We start from the raw sequence: 23,509 nt of genomic DNA, 5'->3' as shown, positions 1-23,509 counted from the left end.
TGTCGCCAAGATGGCACAGCCGAGCTAAAAGTCTGCGAATAGCGAAAGTAAAGAGACAGACGTTGTTGCTTCTGCGCATGCGTGTATAATCTCCCCTCTCTCTCTCTGTGTGTGTGTGTGTGTGTGTACAGGACTACTCCCTGTGTCGGGGTTTTCCCACAGACCCACTTCACAAACCAGCTTTTAGAGTCTCTTTCAAAGACACAGCATTGTTTTTTTTCTTTCTTTTTTACCACTTCAGAGAAAAAGGAGCCCCAACCACCAGTCAATGTTAAAGCCTGTCAATGTCGTCATTTGTTCACTAGATGGCGCCATATGCAAAGCCTAGCACTGGAATTACTGTAAGTGTGTCAAACTCATTTTCACTGAGGGCCACATCAGCTTAATGGTTACCCTCAAAGGGCCAGATGCAGGGCCGGCCCAAGCCTCCATGGGGCCCTAAGCAAAATTAGATTTTGGGGCCCTCTGTTACTGCCAATAATAATGATTATTGATCATTCACACACCTACTATACTAAAGGTATTCTATTTATTCTACTCTGTCACGAATACAAATACACTTGTAAAACTAAATGTGAGAACTTTTTGTTGCATGGAAGCAGACACCAGATTTGCAAACTTACAGAAAAATCTTTCAATTAATATTTGGCAAACTCAGCAACTCCCCCTACTGGTGACACAGAGAATCAATACATAAAACCAAACGGTTTATAAATAAAATATAGATATGAAGGTCTGAAAATCTAATCTTTGCGGGGGGTTCAAAATACACTCCTGTAATACAAATATTTGACTTTTATATGTAAAAAAACACAGCATTAAATAAAATACAAATACATATCAAACAAATGCTTAAAAAATAATGTAAATCAACACAGGCACTCGGAACAAGGTCATAAAAATTGTTTATAAATAAAATATAAAGTTCTCTGACAACTATGTAAAAACTGTGAAAAAGCTTTGGTAAAAATGGGGAGAAAAATTCTAAATAAACTACAGCAATCCAAAACGTTTATTTTTATTTATTTTTTTAGTTAATTGCTCTTGGGGGACCTCTAGTGGTCACGGGGCCATAAGCAGCGGCTTAGTTCGCTTATGCCTTGGGCCGGCCCTGGCCAGATGCAACTGTCATACAGAATAAATGTAACTAAATGTAAACAAATATAATGTAAAATAAAGGTGACTACTCTGTGACATATAGCTATAATAACTTTCTGTATTTATTACTTATTCAAGTTACAAATATGATGCATTATAGATGTAACCCGGTCCGCGATGGTGTTTCTTGACAAACTAACAGTTTTAAAAGTGTGTATCTGGTCGGGGCAGACCTGCTCACACACCTTCAGCATGCACTGCTTCAAAACACACCCTCAGAAAAAGACTTTGAAGCACGGGTGATTTCTTCAGCCACAATAAAGCTAGCTTTCACTGCCTCGTCGTTTTCGGTTGTGGCTTTTGTGAACACATTCTGCTGCGAAATCATGCAAATCATGTTTATGTTTTGAAATCATGTTTCGGCATGTGGCGCCACCTACCGCCGTCTACCAACCATTGCAGTTAGTAGAGTCTCAGCTGCCGAGCAACCACGGGTTGCCAGTTACGTCAGAAAACTAAACCTAAAAGAACTTGGTATTTTGAATTTGAATGTAGTAACCGTTTTTGGCCACATTCTTACATATGGCACCTTTAAATGAGTTCAAAGCTATTGTTTTGTGTTGCTGCCCTCTTGGCCAGGTGTCCCTTTTAAAAAGGAAATAGAACGGAATAAACACACATTGGTTGGCAATAGATGTGCAATTAATGTGTAACAAGTTAGACCAAACTGTTATAAGTCACAGTTTCTTCATATGGTGGTTATGATTAAAAACCGATGAGAGCTGATGCAATGAAGCCCAGAGCAACAGTTGATGTCACTGTCTGAGTCCGAGGTGTGATTTGCATGGTTTCCTCTACATTTCACTGAAAAAGGTTTGAACACACCAGGAAAAAAGAGAGGTGTTAAGATTGTATTAGAGGTTAACTGATCATTTTATATTTATAGACATCTTCTTCTTCTCCTTCCTCAATTCTCTGAATTGCTGTCAGTGTGGTTTTTTAGATCAAACTCACACATTTTACTTCTACATTTAAAACACAAGTACATTTTATATCAGAAAATTACTACTAAGTGCCGTAAATGTCATATACTTTAAGACATGTACTTAAAAAAGTGACTTCAACTTCTACCAAAGTAATTTTCTGGTAGCATACTTGTACTTTTACTCAAGTATCCAGTTTAGGTACTGTTGCAATGAGAGTTGTTATTTTTGTGTGTGATTCTGTGGTATTAGATGGACATACAGATAGAAACTATACAACAAAAATAAGAGGTGTGAATACTGCATCATCATCTTCTCTCAGCCCACAAGGCAGCTGCGGAAGAAAGAGGTGAGTTTTGAATCTGCAGCACGTTACCTTTAATGTAACGTAATGTAATGTTACGTTACGTCACTGCAGTATAACTGGTGTCTAGACTGAATCGGCCTCCAGACAAAAATGTCAAAATCCATCCCTCCAGGTTGCACATTTCAACCACAAACGTCTCAGGTTTTCCCTGAATTTGGTCACTTCTGTGAAACACGACCACTGAAACACCTGAGTGAGCCCTGACATCGATGTGTTGTTGCAAGTTAGAAGCAGGAAATGTGAGTAATTAAATGTGCGTCACTGTTATTGATGAGGCAAATTTTGCAGGGGGAAGCACTGAAGGGAGAAATCCCTATTTGGGATTCAAAACAATGGCCATGGTTTTTAGGTGGAGCTGGGTCACAGACCGCTGTGCTGCTGTCTCAATCTGGATGTAGAAGAAAAAATTACCAATAATCCAGTAAAAACACCCCCCCCCCAACCCAGTTTTCAGGAATACGTGCTTTTGTGTGATTGAAGTGATGCACTTGTCTGCGCGTAATAACACGCAGATGATTCAAAGGGGATGTACGAGCCGGTGCTGATACAGTGATACATGTCTAGTTATGTCATGCATTTTAGGAAGAATATCATATTCACAACATTTGATGTCATTTATTTACGGAAAAATACACAAAAGCGAATAAATTAAATTTGATAATAAAGTAGAATATTCTTCTTCTTCTTCTCCTCGCCACAATAAATATGAATAAGACAACGTTTCAAAACAGCAGCTCTTACAAAACAAACTGAATCAGGTGGAAATGATGCAAATGACAACAACAAAGTGTCCCTCATTTGCTGTAATGATCAGGCCCCACACAATCAAACAGAATATTTAATACAGTATGTATATATCTATATATAACAGATTAAATAATTTATTAATGTTGTAATGTAATGATACAGTAGAAACCAATACTAATAGTGTTTCAGTTATCATTGCTGTATATAGGTAAGCTATGCATACAAACATCCACAGCCTACATGTTACCAAGTTTGGATGTATTTTAAAAAGTGTATTGCTGTGGTTTAAGGGGGAGGTTGGTTACGTGTGAATGTGTCACAGAACATGACAACATCTTTGGTCTAAAAAGAAAGAACTGATGTGGGTGTCAGTGATGCCTTCATATCAACAATAGACCCCTCCCACACAGAGCCCATGTGCTTTTAAATAGGAAGGTGGATCAGCCCTGCAGCAGCAGAGGAGCCAACAGTGTGACTCCAAGTTAAGTTAAGTTAAGTTAAGTTATACAGGTGCGTATCAGAAGACACAGAGAGGGGGGACGATTGTCAACTGCAGCTGGACAGACTTCACAGAGAACATCGGCAAATCTGGACTGAAAGGTACAAGAAATCTAAGCTAACTAAGCTTTTCTAGACAATATGAAATTGTTTGTTTACCTTAGAAATAATTACATCCTATTTGTTCAGCTCTGAGACTACTGCTTTTATTCATATGTGTTCATCTTCTATAACCCTGTAATGATCAAACCTATCGTGAGAAAGGACGAAGGGACGAATGTGACATAATTGCGTGCAGTAATCAGCTACTCCACATTGATATTGCACTCGTTGTTCAGATAGGATTTTGTTTACAGTACAGAGTGCACACAGCGAGTGTCCTCTATCTGCAACTCTCACAATAACTAAAAGAAATGAAAGTCTTTCTTTTCCTCCCCCCCCCCTCTTCTGCAACAAATACATACGTGCAATCAAGGCAAAGACAAAGAAACTGCATGTCTCTTGTGTCTTTCCTGTCATGTGCACGATGATAAACTCCATATAAGGGCAGAGGGGCTGTCAATCACTGTTGTGATGTTTGATTTCTGTCCTTTTTTTTAGTCTTTTCCCAGACAAAAATATCCCCGATAAGGAGAAGCGAAACCAGAAGTGAAGATGAACCTGTTCGTCATCCTCGCCGTGCTCACAGCAGTCTGCCTTAACGTGGTGAGTAACAGTGGGAGGAAGTGATTTCTTGCATATTTTTTTTTTCATCCATGTGACTTAAGCGTTATCTCGTTTCTCCTTTTAGGCTTTTTCCAGAAGATCTTCACGAAAACATCGGGTCCATTCCAGAGGTACAAGCCCACTGTGCAGGTGACACATAACGTTTATATTTTTAACCACTAGATGCATTCACTGTTCTTTCCTTTCTTCCCATTGTGCTTTACAGAGACGTGTCGGGATGGAGATGGCAGCACATACGAAGGAGATGTGTCCAGGTCGGCGTACGGCCACAAGTGTCTCAGATGGGGGTTATTTGAAAACCCTCACAAGGGCCTTGGCTATCATAATCACTGCAGGTACACTATACTTCAGTCTGCGATATAGGTCATGAAAGTTCAAACAGGTGGTTTAATGTCATTTCCACTCAAACTCCAGGAATCCTGACCAGAGCTTGATGCCGTGGTGCTACGTCCGAAAAGGAAGAAAGAACGTGAGGGAATGCTGCCGGATTCCCATATGTAAGTGAGAAGTCATTATTTTTACGTGCCACAATTAGCCTTTTTTTAATCTGTAGTCCCCGGACAGATATGACAGATATTAAGTAACAAAAACTGCAGTCTAATAAAGCAAAGAACACTTAAGTCATGTACTACAGCAGGGGCGTCAAACTCAAATGTCTAGTCCAACTGTTCTGTAGCAGGTGGGCAATGTGAGCTAAAAATTATATTTCATTGTATTTCAAAGTAAAAGTGCTCGTTATGACATGGGATAATGTATTACTTTGCTATAAAAACATATTTGTGTGACGCAAAATATTTTCTCTTTTTAACCTTATTATTTGTGGTGGGCCACATGTGCCCGCCGTGCCCGCGAGCCATGGGTTTGACACCTTTAAGGCCTAGGATTCAAACATGTGACCCTCCAAGCAATTTCGTGTGGCCCTCTTAGCGATATCAAGTTATGAAGAATAATTTATGTTCATTTTGCATCATGGATACGTTTTTATTGCGAACTACTCAGTAAATGTGTCACATATTACAACAAAACACTTTTATTTTGAAATTCTATAAACTGTTTGCACACATTTTGCTATGCAGCATCATGATGGAATATTGTTTTATAGTTTAAAGCTCGTATTACCTTCACTTAGTGCTTAGTGCTCAGACAGACCTGAGTGCTGTCACTGTTGAGTACAAACGAGACCTAAATAACCTGTAAGTGTCCACTTCTCTTATAGTTGTTGGGATAGATTTCCCTTCAAGTGCTGCTCTAAGAAAAAAAAGTAGACCCTACTAAACCCAACTATGCTAAACTCATGCTTCTCGTGTACCACCAGTGGTACATGAGCTTCCTCTGGTGGTACTTGGAGGAAAATCAGAAATACTGTTCTACTGTATATAGAAAATGCTGGATCCATCTTAATCTAACTTCACGATACCAGCATGTGAAGTAGTCATTAAATAATGACATAAAGAAAAAACATTGAAATATTGTTTGATTTTAATTGTATTGCTTCTTCACAGGTCACAAACCAGCACCTACAACAACACTAGCACCACCGCCTTCATCAGCTGTTGACACAGGTACTTTGATACAGATCATGATGTTCTTTTCTCTGTTGCATCATCATCATCATCATCATCAGCACTCACTGTGTTTTCTCCACAGAGGTGACATGCGGTGAGAGGTCCGAGCGCAGGATGAACAAAGTGGTCGGAGGATCTTTCACACCCATAGAGTCACACCCGTGGGTGGCTGCTCTCTATCACCGCCAGCGATTCCTCTGCGGCGGCTCTCTCATCGCACCTTGCTGGGTTCTCACGGCTGCACATTGCTTCGAAGATGGGTGAGAAATAATAAAAAAAAAAAATCAAACACACAAGAAGTTGTTTGTGCCCACTGCAGTCTCCTCTGGGTGGAGTTGTAGAACAATTGTAAAATAAAAAAACTATTATTAAACACACAATAAACGAGATACAATATTATGGAAGACCATTTCTGCCAGTGTCTGCCAAGGATCCTGTAATTCATTATATTGACAAAATAATGAGAAATTATCTAAAAATAATGACTTAGTATCTCAAAAATAATGACTTTGTGTCTCAATATATTGTATTACTATCTCAAAATAATGACTTAGTGTCTCAATAAATTGTCTTACTATCTCAAAATAATGACTTAGTGTCTTGATATATTGACTTAGTATCTCAAAATAATGACTTAGTATCTCAATATATTGTCTTACTATCTCAAAATAATGACTTAGTGTCCCAATATATTGACTTACTATCTCAAAATAGTGACTTAGTATCTCAATATATTGTCTTACTATCTCAAGTGACTTAGTGTCTCAATATATTAACTTACTATCTCAAAATAGTGACTTAGTGTTTCAATATATTGTCTTACTATCTCAAAATAATGACTTAGTGTCTCAATATATTGTCTTACTATCTCAAAATAGTGACTTAGTATCTCAAAATAGTGACTTAGTATCTCAATATATTGTCTTACTATCTCAAAATAATGACTTAGTGTCTCAAAATAATGACTTATGTCTCAATATATTGACGTAGTATCTCCAAATAATGAGAAAGTATCTCAATATAATGACTTAGTATCTCAAAATAACGACTTAGTGTCTCAATATAATGACTTGGTATCTCAAAATAATGAGATAATATCTCAAAATAATGACTGATTATAAATCATTATTTTTAGATACTTTAGATCTTTTCCATACAATACAGCAATCAAAAGTTGACTTGCAAGTCAAATTCATGCTATCAATTAGTGCAATAAATGGAATGTGAATGTTCAAAATGATAATGTTGATTGCACACAGAACAAAGCCTGTATCTCCATTCAGAAAAAAAATAATCCAGAAGTGGATGATCACAACTGGACAGGAGGAACCCAGCCTTTTTTTCAAAGTTCGCCTGTCATAGATGTGTGTGAATGAGAGCTGTTGTGCTCCGGTTGTTTTGGAAATTGGAAAATTTTTGTTTTGTGCAGAGAGAAGGCCTAAATGTACTCTAAAAGTATTTCAATCTGAGCACAACACACAGTCTCTGTTAGGTCCTTTTCCCCCCCTCAAGATATTTAGGGAAAGTCCCCAAGTCTCAAGCATCTCCACAGCTGTGTGGCTGTGTGTGGAGTTTTTCCTAAAGTTGACGGACATGTCGCTATAGTTTTCTGAATGTTCAGCTTGATAAAAATGACTCATGTAATGTTTACGCACTTCAGCGACGCCACCAAACTCAGGCACATGTCTGTGTACCTGGGGAAAACTGCCATCAATGAGACAGACGCTGAGAGGGAGCAGAGGTTCACTGTGGAGAAGCTCATCATCCACCAGAGATTCAACACATCCACCTTCGACAATGACATAGGTGAGTGTGCAGATGTCACACGTATACACGTGTGTGTGTGTTCTGTGTGTGTATGTGGCACTCAAAGATCTTCCTCTTTATGTTGCAGCACTGCTGAAAATCATAGGCAGCAATGGACAATGTGCCGTGAAGTCGGCGTCTGCGAGAACAGTGTGTCTCCCTCCGTCTCGCACGCAGCTTCCTGCAGGATTCCAGTGCAGCATCGCAGGATTCGGGAAGGAGAAATTCTGTAAATACTGATTAACCTCTCACGTTTACACTGGTTTAGTACAGAGCTGTCACACTGATGCTTGTACATCTGTGTCCTCTGCAGCGGCGTGGCATTACTCACAGTACCTGAAACAGGCCGAGGTGAATATGCTCTCCCAGACCGACTGCGCGAGTGAACCGTACTACGGAGATCTCATCACCAAGAATATGTTCTGTGCTGGAAGCCCGGACTGGAGCACTGATGCCTGCAAGGTGAGCAAATAAACTAAAAGATGTAGAGTAAAAACATTTTACTCAGACAGAAAAGAAATGCACTGAGAACATTTAAAGGTGCCATATGTAAGAATGTGGACAAAATAGGTTAGTACATTCAAGTTCAAAATACCGAGGTCTTTTAGGTTTCGTTTTCTGACGTAACTGGCAACCCGAGGTTTCTCGGCAGCTGAGACTCTACTGACTGCAATGATTGGTAGACGGCGGTAGGTGGCGCCACATGCCAAAACGAGATTTCAAAACATAAACATGATTTGCAGTCTGCAAAATATTTTTTTTAATGCAAATATTTTGTCTGTACTGTTGTTGTTGGTGAGTTCAGTTTTTTATATGAACATTATTCCTGAGTCTGTGATATATTAGGATTATTTTATGGCCAGTTTCTTAAGATTTATTACATAATGCACCTTTAAATGAACTTAACTTTTGACTTAATTCGTAACATTAGTGTTTGAACAGGTTTTTTTTGTAAAAGTTTTGTTTTTTATTGTATGACAGAGCTGATTTGGGGAGGTTTCTCTTTACTCCTGGTCCTGGGGAGCCACTGTTTTAGGTGTTTTCGCTGCTCCAACACACATGCACATTATTCAGTTATTGGTCATGTCTTCTTCTTCCCTTTCTTCTTCCAGGGAGACTCTGGAGGTCCGTTGGTGTGTAAGGTGTCAGGCCGGATGTTTCTGTTTGGGGTGGTGAGCTTCGGCGATGGCTGCGCCAAGGAAAACAAACCGGGTGTTTACACTCAAATCACCAACTACAACAAGTGGATCGCAGCAGAAACACAGCTCCCCGACTACACTCGGGGAAATATGTATCCCCAAAAATGAAGCTGTGGCAGCACTTAGGACTGTTCTTCTGATTCTCTGTATGGAAGCATACGCCACAGCTAATGGATACTGCTATCAATGTATATTAAAGCTAGTTTTGTACGTTTTATTTCTGTAACTGTGTCAATACGTATATTTTCTTACTTACTTTGACTTTTTTAAAGCTATTATTATAGAGATTATTTATCATTTCAACATAAGCATTCCATCTTGTATAAGCCCTGCTGTTGAATATTTTATTATTATATTTATAATAAATGTGTATATTTGTATATGTTCATTGTGTGCATTCATTCCCAACCGTGAGTGTATTTGCATCACATAACAAACACTGCATGCCTGCTTGCTTTTTTCACACCTTTAGAACTTGGTGTCATTTCACCACAGGGGATATTAGGGTTAACTCAGCTCATTAGACTGAAATATAGACTGAGTTTTTACAGCAGAAATAAGTGTGACACAGAGTCTGGGTCAGTGTGTTCGTAACTGATGACCGAACACTTCAAACCACAGTGAGTCACTTAGATGTGAGAGGATTTTTCATCATCTGGGGAACATGAATGAAGCCTGTGCAGATGCCCAGCATTTCAGTGGTTGATACGGTATACTGTCCACTTTATTAGGTACACGCAGGACATCCAATAAAGTAGCAGGAGTGGCATCAGGTGCCATTATTTTGTCTCTCGTAGACCGTTATCTGTAAAGATGACTGTGAGTGACAATCAGCAGACATAATATAGACTATACTGTCCTGGGATCAGTTGCACTATACTATATAGGTATAAGTGATTCTCTGCGATATGAAAACAACTGTTCATCTCTGTGAAGCGCTGCATAACTGAAAGCACATCGACTCAACATGGTTCTGCTGCAGATTGGAGAAAGATAATTCTCAGTTTTGGTCAGAATGTGTGAGCAGTGAGTGTTTATGTGTTGTTCAGCTCTATACTGATTTCCAGAGGTGGGGGACTCGAGTTAAGGACTTGACTAACGTTGGTAAATTACTGAAAATGACTTGACTTAAGGACCATTTAGATTTTCTCAAATATTGAGGGGTTACTGTTGCAACTAATAAGAATAAATCAATAAAAAAAAACAAAAAAAAAACACAGGAAACACTGGGTGTCTGCTTGTGTGGCATTGTGTGCAAACCTGGCAACCAAGCAACACCAATACCACTGTGTGAAATTTCATTTGACACTTCAAATCGCACAAAGGTGGTTGCTATTTTAGTTCTAGTACTAAACTAGTTTTAGTTTAGTATTCTAGTGAACGTCATGTCGGGTGAAATATTTAAATGTTGCACTTGTTGTAACTTGATTTAAAGCAGGGACTCGACTCGACTTGCCTGATTCTTGCACAAATAAGTCAGACTTGAACTCCCATCTCTGCTGATTTCTCCTCAGAGTCAGGGCCTCCGACACCACTGACCCCCACGCATACGAAGAAACACGCCGAGTCAGCCCTGATGCAGCCCTTGCAACTGCATACACAGCAGCACAGACAGAGGAGGTCCGTGAATGATGACGGTGAGAGGACGGATGTGCAGTTTGCTGTGCTATAATGACAGAAATCCAGCTGGTCGCCGTGTCATCACTGAAAGCGCACTTCGTGGAGCCTCTATGAGCAATCTGCGGCGTTGCTTTCCATCAAAGGCTGTTTGGACAGGTCCACATATACAAGATAGGTCACAGCGCGGCTACTGGAGCCAATCCGAGTCTGTCCTCACCCCACTCAATTATTCACAGACACCAGTTTACTTTATTGCCTCTCTCCAACCATATATGGGTTTGAGATGCTAAGAGTATGAGTCCTGCTCCTCTTTAAGGACAATTCCTGAAGAGGAGAGGAGAGGAGAGGAGAGGAGAGGAGAGGAGAGGAGAGGACGGTCTAGCTGGACCCAGTATCTTTGGTCTGTTGTCCACACACACACACACACACACACACACACACACACACACACACACACACACACACACACACACACACACACACACACACACACACTCAGGTTGGGGTGGGGGTACTATGCCGAAGGCTCTTTGGCTGACACAGGGTCTCAAGGGTATAAATACCACTGTTTCTTGCTGCTGCCAGTGTCTCTGGTTTCCCCAACACAGATTCAAACCTGAGAGGCAGGGACAACCCTAACAACCACACACACACACACACATGCACACACATAAATCTGACTCTTTCTTATTACAGCAACAGAATTGTTTCCCTTTTTCAGTGCAAGCACAATTTCAAGTGCAAACTGCCAGGTGGGCTTTAAAGCCGCGGGACAGCGTTTCTATTCTTGAGTGATTCTCAAAGTCACAGTATAGACGCTGGAGAAACAGTGTGTGTGTGTGTGAGAGAGAGAGAGAGAGAGAGAGAGAGAGAGAGAGAGAGAGAGAGAGAGAGAGAGAGAGAGAGAGAGAGAGAGAGAGAGAGAGAGAGAGAGAGAGAGAGAGAGAGAGAGAGAGAGAATCAGCAGTGCAGTATCTTTTGAGACTCCTTCTCTGAGGAGCAGCCTGCAGGAGCAAGCCGAATCCACGGTCTTAATTTAGACCTGGACATTGAGGCCCGGAGACTTGAACTCCTGACCCACCTTTTAATGAACGTAGATCATATGTCAGATGCAGGTTTGGTTTGGAGCGTCATCATAATAAGCCAACAACACCGGTTTTTCTTCCACATTTCTTCCACCGTGTGGGGCAGGACAGTCTTATGTCCCCGTGTCCTCCGTGGTTTCACAGGTATGAGGATGACCTTTGAAAGGCGACAGTCAGCAGGTTCACAACATTATTATGTTTAGAAACCTTCCTCCGCTCAGACATTACACCTTATACTCCTCCTTTTCTAATACCTGTATTCCTGTGTCTTGTATTTCCCATTTACTTGATAGTTCAGGTTTAAATGATGATGTGATATGATACAGTAGAGTTTATGCTGATATGCTGACTATGTGCCAGGAACAAGGCTGAGACATGGATATCACTCTCAGTGAAAAACTAAAACACTAATAGCTAATAAAATACAGCTGAACAAGAATTTTTTTTGTCAGAATCCTTACTTTAATCTTGGAATTCTGGTATTTTTTTGTCGGAAATTCTAACCCCCCCCCCCCTAAGAATTCCCCGAATTCTGACTCTCAGAATTCTGGAATTTCTTTTAATTTCCATAATTCTGATTTTAATATCCGATTTTAATCTCAGAATCATGACTTAATCTCAAAATCATGACTTTAATCTCAGAATTCTGACAATTATGTCAGACTTTTTAATCTCAGGGTTCTGACTTTAATTTCAGACTTTTTAATCTCAGACATTTTAATCAGAATTCCGGAATTTCTTTTAATTTCCGTAGTTCTGATTTTAATATCAGATTTTCTCAGAATCATGACTTTAATCTCAGACTTTATTCTCTGAATTCCGACTTTAATCTCAAAATCATGACTTTAATCTCAGAATCATGACTTAATCTCAGAATTCTAGCTTTAATCTCAGAATCATGACTTTAATCTCAGAATTCTGGCTTTAATCTCAGAATCATGACTTTAATCTCAGACTTTATTCTCTGAATTCCGACTTTAATCTCAAAATCATGACTTTAATTTTAGAATCATGACTTAATCTCAGAATTCTGGCTTTAATCTCAGAATCATGACTTTAATCTCAGACTTCTATCATCTATCAGTTCTATCATCTCAGATTTTTTAATCTCAGACATTTTAATCTCAGAATTCATCTTGTTTTATTGAAGTTTTACATGTGGCCCTTATACTCTTGTAATCCCTTTTATATCGTTGCCAATAAAACTCTTTAGGGCCCACATGACGTTATTTAGGAAGAACTGATTTACAAAGAGAGATTGTGTGCGTGTGCGTGTCTCTCTCTGTGTGTGTGTGTGTGTGCGTGCGTGTGTGCGCAGGGAAAGCGTCAGCGCGCACCAACACCAACGCGCTCGGCAGCTGTAACTGCCTCGCCGTGATTGGATGGAGGGCGGTGATTTCTCCTGTCACGATTTGGGTCGCTCCCACTGGAGGACACCGACGAGTCTGAGTCTGGGCTTCCTTCCATTCACTGAGGTGCCGAGCGGAGGAGGAGGCTGCACACCGGCAGCACCACAGACCCATGAGGGCTTCTGCTCACAGGCTTGGACTGCTGGCCACACGGGATTTGCCGTCTTGTCGGTGTCGGTGAGGAGAGTACGGCGGAGAGGAGAGAGGGAGAGAGACAGGGATATTGGGAGCTGGAGCGACCAGCCAACATTTTTTTCTTTCATCTGGGCTGCAGTGTGAGTCGTTCACGATGCCGGTGTTTCACACCAAGACCATCGAGAGTATCCTGGAGCCGGTGGCCCAGCAGATCTCCCACCTGGTCATCATGCACGAGGAGGGGGAGGTGGACGGCAAAGCGATCCCGGATCTGACGGTGCCTGTGGCCGCGGTGCAGGCAGCCGTCAGCAACCTCGTACGGGTGAGCGTCGAACTATCTTACTGTGACATTTTTATTTATCGTGCAAACTTCCAGTGAAAGCGACGCTCCCGCAAAAGAACCTGCTCTGACACGGCGAGGCTCTTATGTCACCAGTGTCATAAATTACCGGTCATTAAATGGGTCCACTCTGCACATATGGACCAGCTAATGTGTCCCTGAGTGGATTTTCCTCATATACATTAATAGTGTTCCAGCTTGATCTGCCATCAGAATGATATAAAAGTGCCATTAACACACACACACACACACGCACACGCACACGCACACACACACACACACACACACACACACACACACACACACACACACACACACAGAGAGAGAGAGCTTTCAATCTTCAATCTTCAATCTGCAGTAGCCATTGGGTTTTTTGTGCGTCTTTTTTTTGCGCAACATGCCAAACTCTGCCCCCACTGATGATCAGATGGCTGCTCTATGAAGTTTGTGGGGCTCTCTCTCTCTCTCTCTCTCTCTCTCACACACACACACACACACACACACACACACACACACACACACCAGATGTGCACTGTAGGTGTCTTAAAGACCTCTTATTCCTTGAACTGAGTGGGATTATTGCAGAATGTTCAGTTTACCAAACAATAGGTTGAGCAAACTCAGTCCATTCATTGCAATAATAACATCCACCCAACTTGTTTTGTATCCATTCGTTTATTCAGTGTACGCTAACATTAAAACCCATAAATAACACAACCAATTAAACCATTGTTTCGCATTAAAAGCAATAAAATAAACAATTTTAAGAGATTTTAAACTTAGTTGCAAAAAACCTATCTCTTCCAAGTCTTCTTTTAATTCCACGTCTTCATACATAGTCTCTCATTCACCCCACTTTATCTCCTCTGCCTCATGTGTTTCTTCGCTGTCCAGATTTAGTAAATGTAGAGAGACAGGACCTTCACTCAGACACTGATGTCTCCGCCCCTCCACATGCACACACAACTACAAAAATCAATACAGGCCAAATCATCCACGCTGATCAGAGCGTCTCGGCCAGGAGAAATCAGCAGCAGCAGACGGGAGGGAACGCTCTTTTAGCTGCATCATAGAATTATTGAACGGTTGTCAAAAAAAAAGTAATTCAGAGTCTTTGTGAAGGCTGAACTTTATCCTAACAGCTGTGTCCGTGCAGTGGTGTCAGAATAAAGCAGCGTGCACTCATGTTTGGTCAAGAAATTGACCTTTCTCTTTCTATATCACAGAATGTTGACGTTAGAGCTGCTCTTGGACGTGTTTTCCCAGTTCTTGATGAAATATACTTAAGATAATAAAGTACATGATTGATTCACGCGTAGAGAACATGCCCGACCCAAATTTAGCCCACTATTTAGACGTATACGACCCAGCAGGCCAGAGTGGAACATAAATACAGATAACATTTAGAAACAAAGGTCGCCAACATACAGTCTACACACTATATACTGTATATTAGATCCATCCTATCTTGTAACGTTGTGAGGAGAACATTACAGGAGACGATGTGACTCAGTCTCACCTAGTTTACATAATTTGCACAACCTGTTTTCCTCATGAATGTGTTTACATTTGTTCATTTCCATGGTGAGGGGTGAGCATTCCTGTTTCTTAACTGAGCAACGAAAGACCACTGACTTCACTGAGTTGAATATAAGTTTGTTTAATTCGTTTTTTTGTTGTTGTTTCTTTGCCAATTTTCTTCAGATTTAGCCAGTAACTTACCTCTAAAACATCCTCTAAAATGGCTTCAATCTCATAAATCTCATAGAGAATTTTGTGATTAACTCCAGTAAGAAAAATCGTGTTATTCGCCCTGTTTTCTGACATTTTTCTCCAGTAATTGTTGTGTTTGAATTGCTCATCACAATTAATCGCAGAAATATTCAAAGTCACAGTACGACCGTGTGCAATATTCAACTGCAAAGACGCTAAATCTGAAGTCAAACTCCGTTGCTTGCATGATTTCAATGTAAAATTGCCGTTTCATTCATCGTCACTGATAAGTCATTGATAACCCTGCTGCTCTCTGGCACACACTTCTTCTCCCTCTCCTTCTTCTCCCTTTGCTTGTCCTTGTTGATCCGTTCAGCTGATTCAGACACTGAGCAGAAGGCGGATAATAGCAACCTCAGGCACGTCGATGCGTCTCAGATGATGGAAACGTGAGCAATTAAAAGGGAAAGGCACACTGACACCGTGTCGACCGACAGATATGGAAGAAATCTAGTGTCAGACAGGACTTAAAGAAACTAGAAATATCTCTTTTCCCATTATGTACTGGTGTGTTTCACCTCTAATTATATTGTTTATGGATAAGACTGTGAGTTTTTCTTCAAATATACTATTTTGGGGAGATTTAAGCGACACATTATCTTGTTGATCGTGTCCCAATACACCACAGTATATTGTGTTGTCACTGTTTATCAGCATCATGTGTATTGCATTGCCAGATTCTTCCCAAAACTCGGCCTTATATCAGATTGTCGTTGGTATTTGTACATTCTCTAGTTTTTAAAGGATAGCATTAGTATTGGAAACTGACAACTTAGTGACCGCGTCGCTATATTTTAGTGACTTTACAGACCCCCGACGACAAATCTTGCGACTTTCTGACATAATCGTAACTACTTTCCGAGAAGGAAAAAGCTAGTTCTGCCTCACGAGTTGACTTTCATCTAACTGTATATTTACTGCGGACGGAGAGTCGGTCTGATCGTAGACACAGAGAGAAACACTGTGACCACACAGACAAGAACGAGCTGTGGATGTGCAATACAGAACAATCACTCATCTGTTCATTCAAGTAAAAATAGTGTCTGTTGAAATAGGTTTTATTTTCTCCGCCCCTTATTTTACGATTCAGTTTCACTGATTATCTTCGACACGGCTAAAGACGGGACGTGTTCTAGTAATATCTAGTTTCTTCTAGTATCTAGAAGTTGTTTTATTTGGAGACAGACAGCGGCAACATTGCATTTGTAAAGAGCGATGGATGCAAACAGGTCGGAGTATGACTAAATATGTATATCAACATAACATGAATTACCTTGAGAGCTGTGGAAGCAAAAAAGGAGGCGCAAGAGGGACAGAGAGAGAGTGATTTACTTTTATTTTAGGGTGGGAAAGAGTTGCAAAGATATTCTCAAAAGCCTTTATTTATGCAGTCGCTCAGTCAGGTCTGATAGTATTGCTTCACAGAGCCCGTTTTCAGAGGACAAGGCATATAAATAATGTTTCCAAATTGAAATTACACACTGCAACTTTAAAACAAAATGCAGCCCCAAAACATTCACTTTTTTTCTGTAATGCAATGTTTTTCACATTTCTATACATATTCCAGTTTGTTTACTTCGCATTGAACATGGAACAAAAACACAAAGATCTCATTTAATTTAATAACTGAGTTGAAGCAACAACTCGCACACTGCAGCAATGACACCAGCTAGATGTGTAAAATATGCAGCTGAAGCATGTAGGTGACAATAGCTGTGTGCTTCACGCTGACAGAGGGTTGAGGGTTAAGAAGTGGGTGAAAAGAAGGTATTGACAGAGCGCACAAGGGTGCCTGATAACGCCGTGTAAAAAGCAGCAGTGGCTGGTTACTGGGTAGACAAACTTAACGTGATATAAAAGACACCTAACGCTGATAGTGCACACTCTTCACAACACATGTTCGCTTTATTTTAGAAAGCTGATTCAGTTCGGCTGGAGATTGAGTTTTAGCAAAGATATAATGCCACACACAGGAAGCATGCCACTGTCACTGCTGCACACTGATACGATTACACTGTTAGCCCCATGCGGGGTGGACTGACTGTGGGGGGTACTTCAAATCTAGGTCAACAAGACACTTGGAGACGCACGCAAGACGGTGTCGAGTCTCACTCTGTCAAAAGGTTTTCGCGCGGGTTTGTCACTGATTCTGCCGAACATCTGAAAGTTGCTGTTGGAGTGTGTGTGTGTGGTTCAAAGTGTGAGGAAGCGTGAGAAAGCGTGCGCTCCTGAAGGAGTCAACATATACTCTGAGTATGTCTAAGGGGGAGGGAGGAGGGAGGAATAAATAGATTTACCGTTGAGTGAAGTATCGCTACACTCTGACCGAACAGAACAGGAAGAGAAGGGGGGAGAAGGAGAGGAGAGGATGCAAGGAGCGACACTCTGCTAAAACTGTCGAAGGGCGAGATGCAGAATGAGGAAAGAAGAGGAGGCTGTGGAGAGAGAGAGAGAGGGAGTGAAATAGTCACTTACAGGCAGACGCCAGCATCCTGCAAGGAAAGCGAATGTGTCTCTGGCTTCTTCTGCCAAACCTCATAGTACACACACACACACACACACACACACACATATACATTCTTGTACAGCATTCTTAGTGAGGACACTCACAGACATAATTACTTTACCTTTAGAATGAAAATTGCCATTTTTGTCCCTTCTCCACTCAAATAAATGTAATCTAACATCATGAATAACGTTTTATATAGATATACTATATATCTATATAAAAAAAACACTCTTAATGTGTACTTCTTCATGTACGCTGTAAAAAAACCCCTCAAAATTTCAAGGCAACTTGTTGCAATCAATTTACAGCACGACAAAAGATTGCACATTTTTTAAAAGTTCCATCAACTAATATTATTTTGTTAGACAAACTTGAAATTCTCTTTTCAAGCAGGTTGCCTAACTAATCTTGTTCAGATAATGTAAAAAATGTATTAAAGATTACAATTTAGAATTTTGAGTTGGCACAACTCTAATTTACAAGTTTGTCTAACAAAATAATATTAGTTGATGGAACTTTTCAAGTTGCCTTGACATTTGAGTTTTCTATTTTACAGTGTACAAATTAATAATTAATTATTATTTAGGTGCTGGTAGTGGGAACGTCTCTCCACATTTCAAACGCAGGTTTTGTTTGGTTCTGGAATGTTTTCAAGATCACTTTGAAAGAAATAATGAAAGAAAGAAAGAAAATAAAGATAAACATAATTTTGTTCAAAGCTACTGGGAGCCACTGCAGAGGCGTTGATACTAAATATACAATATTAAAAGTGCGCTAAAGCATGAATAGAACTAGAAGAGTAAAGGTGGAAATAAATGAACGCATTAAGAAGCAGAAGTCACAGAAACACTCTTCAGTTCACTCTGTATTAGGATTAAAACATTACCTCACAAGTAACAATCATAAATGTAACCACTGGAGCCAAACTGCATAATGTATGTAATACATTTTAGCCTTTGCACTTTGCTAATTATATTTGTGCGTATGAAAAAGATTAATTGTCGAGCCCTTGTAAATATAATGTGTCGCGTTCTTCTTCTGCTCACTGGCAGGAGAAGTCGGGATAAAGTCGGCAGCTCAAATAATTTGCTTGTAAAGAAATACGAGCATTTAAGCCTGTTTTTAGAGGGTGAAATGTTTATAGTAATGAGTCAAATCATGAGGTGATCATTCTGTGTTTTCACTCTGCTGTTCCCCTCAGCGTTACAAAGCATGGCCGTGCTTCATTTTCTCCTTTTTACTTTTATCCCAACAGCTGTCACTGGGTTTTAGACTGTAATGAACTGTACTTACCAAAGGTAGCTGGTGAACGTCTGCAGAGCCACACGTGTTCCCTGAGGGTCGACGGAAACAAAAATTCAGCTGAAATGTTATATAATATCTCGGTATTAAAACGTATTAAGACGTATGGGTTTGTTGAAGATGCAAAAATCATTAAAGAATCTTTGTGTTTTTTTTGAAGTGGCAACCAGGATTATGTTTCTTTTTAACCTGGAAACTCACATGTGAGATTACATGACATGCCTAAGGTTTTAGATTACTTTAAATTGGTAAATTATTCTCTGTTTTTAATAAATATATTCATGAAGAAATATAATAAGAAAATGGAATGTCTTTGTTGCAAATGATATTTGACAGTGAAATAGTCGTTCACTTATGCTTAATTTGCAGTAAAGTGCAGACTTTGTAGGTTGATTTTATTTTTTTTAGATTTCCTGTTTAATAAAATCCAAACAGGTCCATTGTACAAAAGAAGATACACGCCGGCTAATTGCACTCTTTTGTCATGTGTGATTGACAGCCGTTTTTTTTTCCGCAGCCGTCGCACCTTTCCGACCACGGCGTCAGCCACTTTTCAACAAACCACTTAACTTCACATTAATTATGTATTGAATAATCGACGGCGAGTGTTTGCCGCTTGCAGGAAACTCTTCGTCTCCCGACTCTTTTCACTGAGGTTGTCCGACGGTTTCGCCAACCTGTTCTTAGCTTCCTGAACAGCATTCTTCACATTTTTCAGTTTTAAGGAAATTCACACTGTGGCACACTTTGTGACCAGTCACTGTGACATAATTAAAGTGCTGACAGGTGCATCAGTGTTGTCAAAGTAATTCTTTCTTTTAGTCGAGTAAGAATATGAGGAACATTTAATACATGTGATCATAGTGTGGGAGTTATTTTTCTCTGTGTCTTCTTAAGCTATAAAGGTGCCATATTTAAGAATGTGGCCAAAAACGGTAACTACACTCAAATTCAATATACCAAGGTCTTGAGACTCTACTGACTGCAATGATTTGTAGACGGCGTTAGGTGGCGCCACATGCCAAAACATTATTTCAAAACATAAACATGATTTGCAGTCTCCAAAAAAAACGTTTTTAATGCAAAGATTTTGTCTGTACTGTTGTTGTTGGTGAGTTCAGTTTGTTATATGAACATTACTCCTGAGTCTCTGTGACATATTAGGAGGATTATATGGCCAGTTGCTTTAGATTTATTACATAATGCACCTTTAACATAAGAAATCAAAGAGTTGGGGTCTAGTACACGGACATTCTATAACACTTAATCCTTCTTAGCCACTGTGGATGATGAGAGGAGAATTAATGTTCGATTATGAAAAGAATTGGCACTTGAGGAGCAGTGTTGTTGTGTTTGTGTGTTCTGTGATGATGATGATGATGATGATGATGGCGGCCTCCCAGTTTCTCTGGAGCCACGGACTCTATTAAGGTACTTAAATCGACTCAGCAGAATGAGACTGATGCCATCATTTCACTGTAATTGCATTTTGTGTAGGAGGAGGACGACGACGAGGAGCAGGAGAGTCAGTGTTGTGTTCAGTCAGCATCATCTCAATAAACATCATGCGGAAGGAGAGAGCGAGCGATATTATCCTCCTTTGTGTGTCTGTTTGTGTTCGGTAGGGACTTTTATCACCGTTGTGTGTGTGATTCTAAAGCTCTGGCTGAGCAATTAAACATTCTTTATGTGCGGCTTTTAAACGATGCAAAATGAAAGACATTTATTTCAACCTCTTACAACATGAAGCAGACTGGGCGAGTCGTTGCTGGGGACAAAAAAAAACAAACACTTTTATGGTGTGCATTTTGATATTTTATCATAAAACTATAGTTTATGAATGCTACAATATCTTATGTCTCTAGATTTCACTGTTTTTGTGTGTGTTATTTTGTGTTATTTTGTCTGTGTGTAACCATGTTGTAAAAGGTTTTTTCAATCTCAGTGAGACCTGCCTGGTTATTATAATAATAATAATAATAATAATAATATTAATAATCCAATCCGGTTTTATTTTATATTTATAGAAATTAAAATACAACAGCAATTGACCCAAACTGTGTACAGGAGTGTTAAAGATAATAAAATAGTATGAAAAAGAACTAAACGAGTAGATCTCGCCCATGAAATGCTGAACCACAGACTCCAACTGTCTCAAATGCTGAGGAGAACAGGTGAGTCTTTAACTCCAAAAGCCCCGATCCCCTTTGAGCTTTAGCTGCAGTTTAGGTTCCACTAAGAGCAGCTGATCAGCTCATCTTAGAGACCGCAGAGGCACATATGGCTGCAGCAAATCACATTTAAACACAAATGAGAGTATGTTCAAATCTATCCTGTACCACACTGGGAGCCAATGAAGGGAGGCCGTCTGTGGACAAGCAATAATGAGAATAGATATTGATGTGTTAAGTCCTGAGACTAGATTAAAGGTCATTTTTAGAAAGAAGAAGCTGTGGCGAAAACAAGCAACTCTTGGATGGAAAAGTCAATAAGTCCACTTAAGATTTGCCAAGTTTGATCTCTGCAGCGAAAACGAAAGCAAACCCCTGTGGCCCTGTGCGGTTCATTTGGAGAAATCGTTATGCTGTCGTCGGTTGATGAGTTATCTACACCGCGCTGATAATGAGGTGATGTCATCGCCGCAGACCTCCCTGTCCCATAGCTGCACAGGGGGTCAGCGTAAGACGATAATAAACGTCCGCCCTCTGACCTGTCCTCGTGCAAGAACAATAGAGACGAGTGTCAACCCCCGATAGCTTCCCCACAGAGCTGCAGAGATGCGACGTGAATGCACGGTTGAAATAGGTGCGAATTGATACGTACTCGCTCACCCTTCAGACTATTAATAGCTCTGCCTCGAATGCAATTTCCTGTCTTGCTGCAGCTAATGATAATAAAACAAGAACTCTGTTGTGTGTGTGTGTGTGTGTGTGTGCTGCAGGTGGGGAAAGAAACGGTCCAAACCACAGAGGATCAGGTGATGAAGAGAGACATGCCCCCCGCATTCATTAAGTAAGTCCCACCCACAGCCACTCACAGAAATACCCAGTGACAGAATTATGGTAATGATCCACTTTATCTGAGCAGACAGAGAACTTGTTAAAAAGAGAATTCCGGGGCCGAATTTTTAATGTTCGGAAATGTGGCAGCGTTCCCGGGTGCAACAAAGAGCCACTTCTGAGGCTGAGTGTGCAGATGACTGTGGCTCCAGCGTCCAACAACCACTGACTGGCCGTTTGTTGTTTTCCCAGCTTGCATCCAGAGAGCTGACATTAAGTGTGTGTGTGTGTGCTGGCTGAGATCTGCCTCTCAGACATCAGCAAGCACTTGCTAGTCTTGCTCGTGCATATGTCAGTGCTTTTACTTCGCAGTTATTTTTCAGATATTGTTTAGTTTTCCAATTTCAGTCTTAGTTTTTTTTTCACATGCAGGAACCTCCCTCCAGTCGGATCCACACGCATTCACATACGCTACACCATAAATCTCACTCACGGGGCTTAGGAGGGTGCATGTGGGAATGTGAACCCGCCTAAATATAGACGAACTAGCGGCCATCGATACCCCGGCCAACGGGGGTCAAACACAGGAGGGACTTGGCTTTATCCTAATGCCCTTAAAGTCCATTAGCTCTTTCGGGCTAAGGTAATTACCGAGGTTCCAAAAGCAGACATTTCAAGTGATTGTTTTAAATTTGTAAAGTTATGATGATCTCAGTTGATAATGTGCAGCAACACAGTGCTATAAGCTGATTTTCATCTGTTGAGTCTGAGAATCCCCAGTCATTGCTGGTTTACATTTATTCTTTCAGTGTAATGTTGCAGAAAGGTGTACGTTTTCATCCACGATGATAAAATATGCAAAATGAATGAATTGCTTTTTATGCACAAAGCCTGACTAATGGGTTACCAGAGGAGCAAAATGTTTTTACACTCATTTGGCTTTTCTGTGTTGCCTGTCAGATCTAATCTAAGTGATTTATTCACGTGTTGTTAAATATATTTAAACAATGCTGGGTTTAATTCTGATTCTGTGGTGTTGTTTTTGTTTTTCGCAGGGTGGAGAACTCGAGCTCTAAGCTGGTTCAGGCTGCACAGATGCTAAAAGCAGATCCATACTCTGTTCCCGCACGAGACTATCTGATCGATGGATCCAGAGGGATTCTGTCTGGAACGTCCGACCTGCTCCTTACATTTGACGAGGCAGAGGTGTGTGTTTGTGTGTGCGGTTGCCTCTTTAGATTTCATGTGTGGTCCCCCTCCGAGAATCACTTTTACTTCAGAGCTGTGGCATCTTTCAGGGAAATAAAGCTTTATTTAGCTGCACAGAGGGAAGAGGAACTCGGCTTCA

At 40.4% G+C, this 23,509-nt stretch overlaps 2 protein-coding genes across 3 annotated transcripts in view; both read left to right on the top strand.

Moving 5' to 3' along the window:
* Positions 1-4,347: 4,347 nt before the first annotated feature.
* On the top strand, positions 4,348-9,097 carry LOC310933832 (urokinase-type plasminogen activator-like; the record flags this gene model as incomplete). The annotated part of the gene is made up of 9 exons (XM_083897402.1): positions 4,348-4,402; positions 4,484-4,548; positions 4,625-4,754; positions 5,922-5,981; positions 6,067-6,244; positions 7,645-7,790; positions 7,879-8,019; positions 8,104-8,252; positions 8,903-9,097. 9 exons carry the CDS (start codon positions 4,348-4,350, stop codon positions 9,095-9,097), a joined length of 1,119 nt encoding a protein of 372 aa, XP_083753528.1.
* Positions 9,098-13,135: 4,038 nt separating this feature from the next.
* The window catches only part of LOC310934388 (vinculin-like), a 29,926-nt gene continuing 19,552 nt past the window's right edge, over positions 13,136-23,509 (top strand). Inside the window, exons 1-4 of one of the 2 annotated variants that reach the window (XM_083898101.1) lie at positions 13,157-13,280; positions 13,378-13,560; positions 22,104-22,174; positions 23,217-23,367. In XM_083898101.1, coding sequence (XP_083754227.1) covers positions 13,393-13,560; positions 22,104-22,174; positions 23,217-23,367 — 390 coding nt within the window. In that variant the 5' untranslated portion in view covers positions 13,157-13,280; positions 13,378-13,392. Of the gene's footprint in view, positions 13,561-22,103; positions 22,175-23,216; positions 23,368-23,509 lie in introns of both variants that reach the window. The other variant, XM_083898102.1, reaches the window with a different exon arrangement.

The sequence above is a fragment of the Microchirus variegatus genome, assembly GCF_963457635.1.
Source record: "Microchirus variegatus genome assembly, chromosome: 11".
Taxonomy (NCBI): domain Eukaryota; kingdom Metazoa; phylum Chordata; class Actinopteri; order Pleuronectiformes; family Soleidae; genus Microchirus; species Microchirus variegatus.
This window is presented reverse-complemented; position numbering and strand designations above follow the sequence as displayed.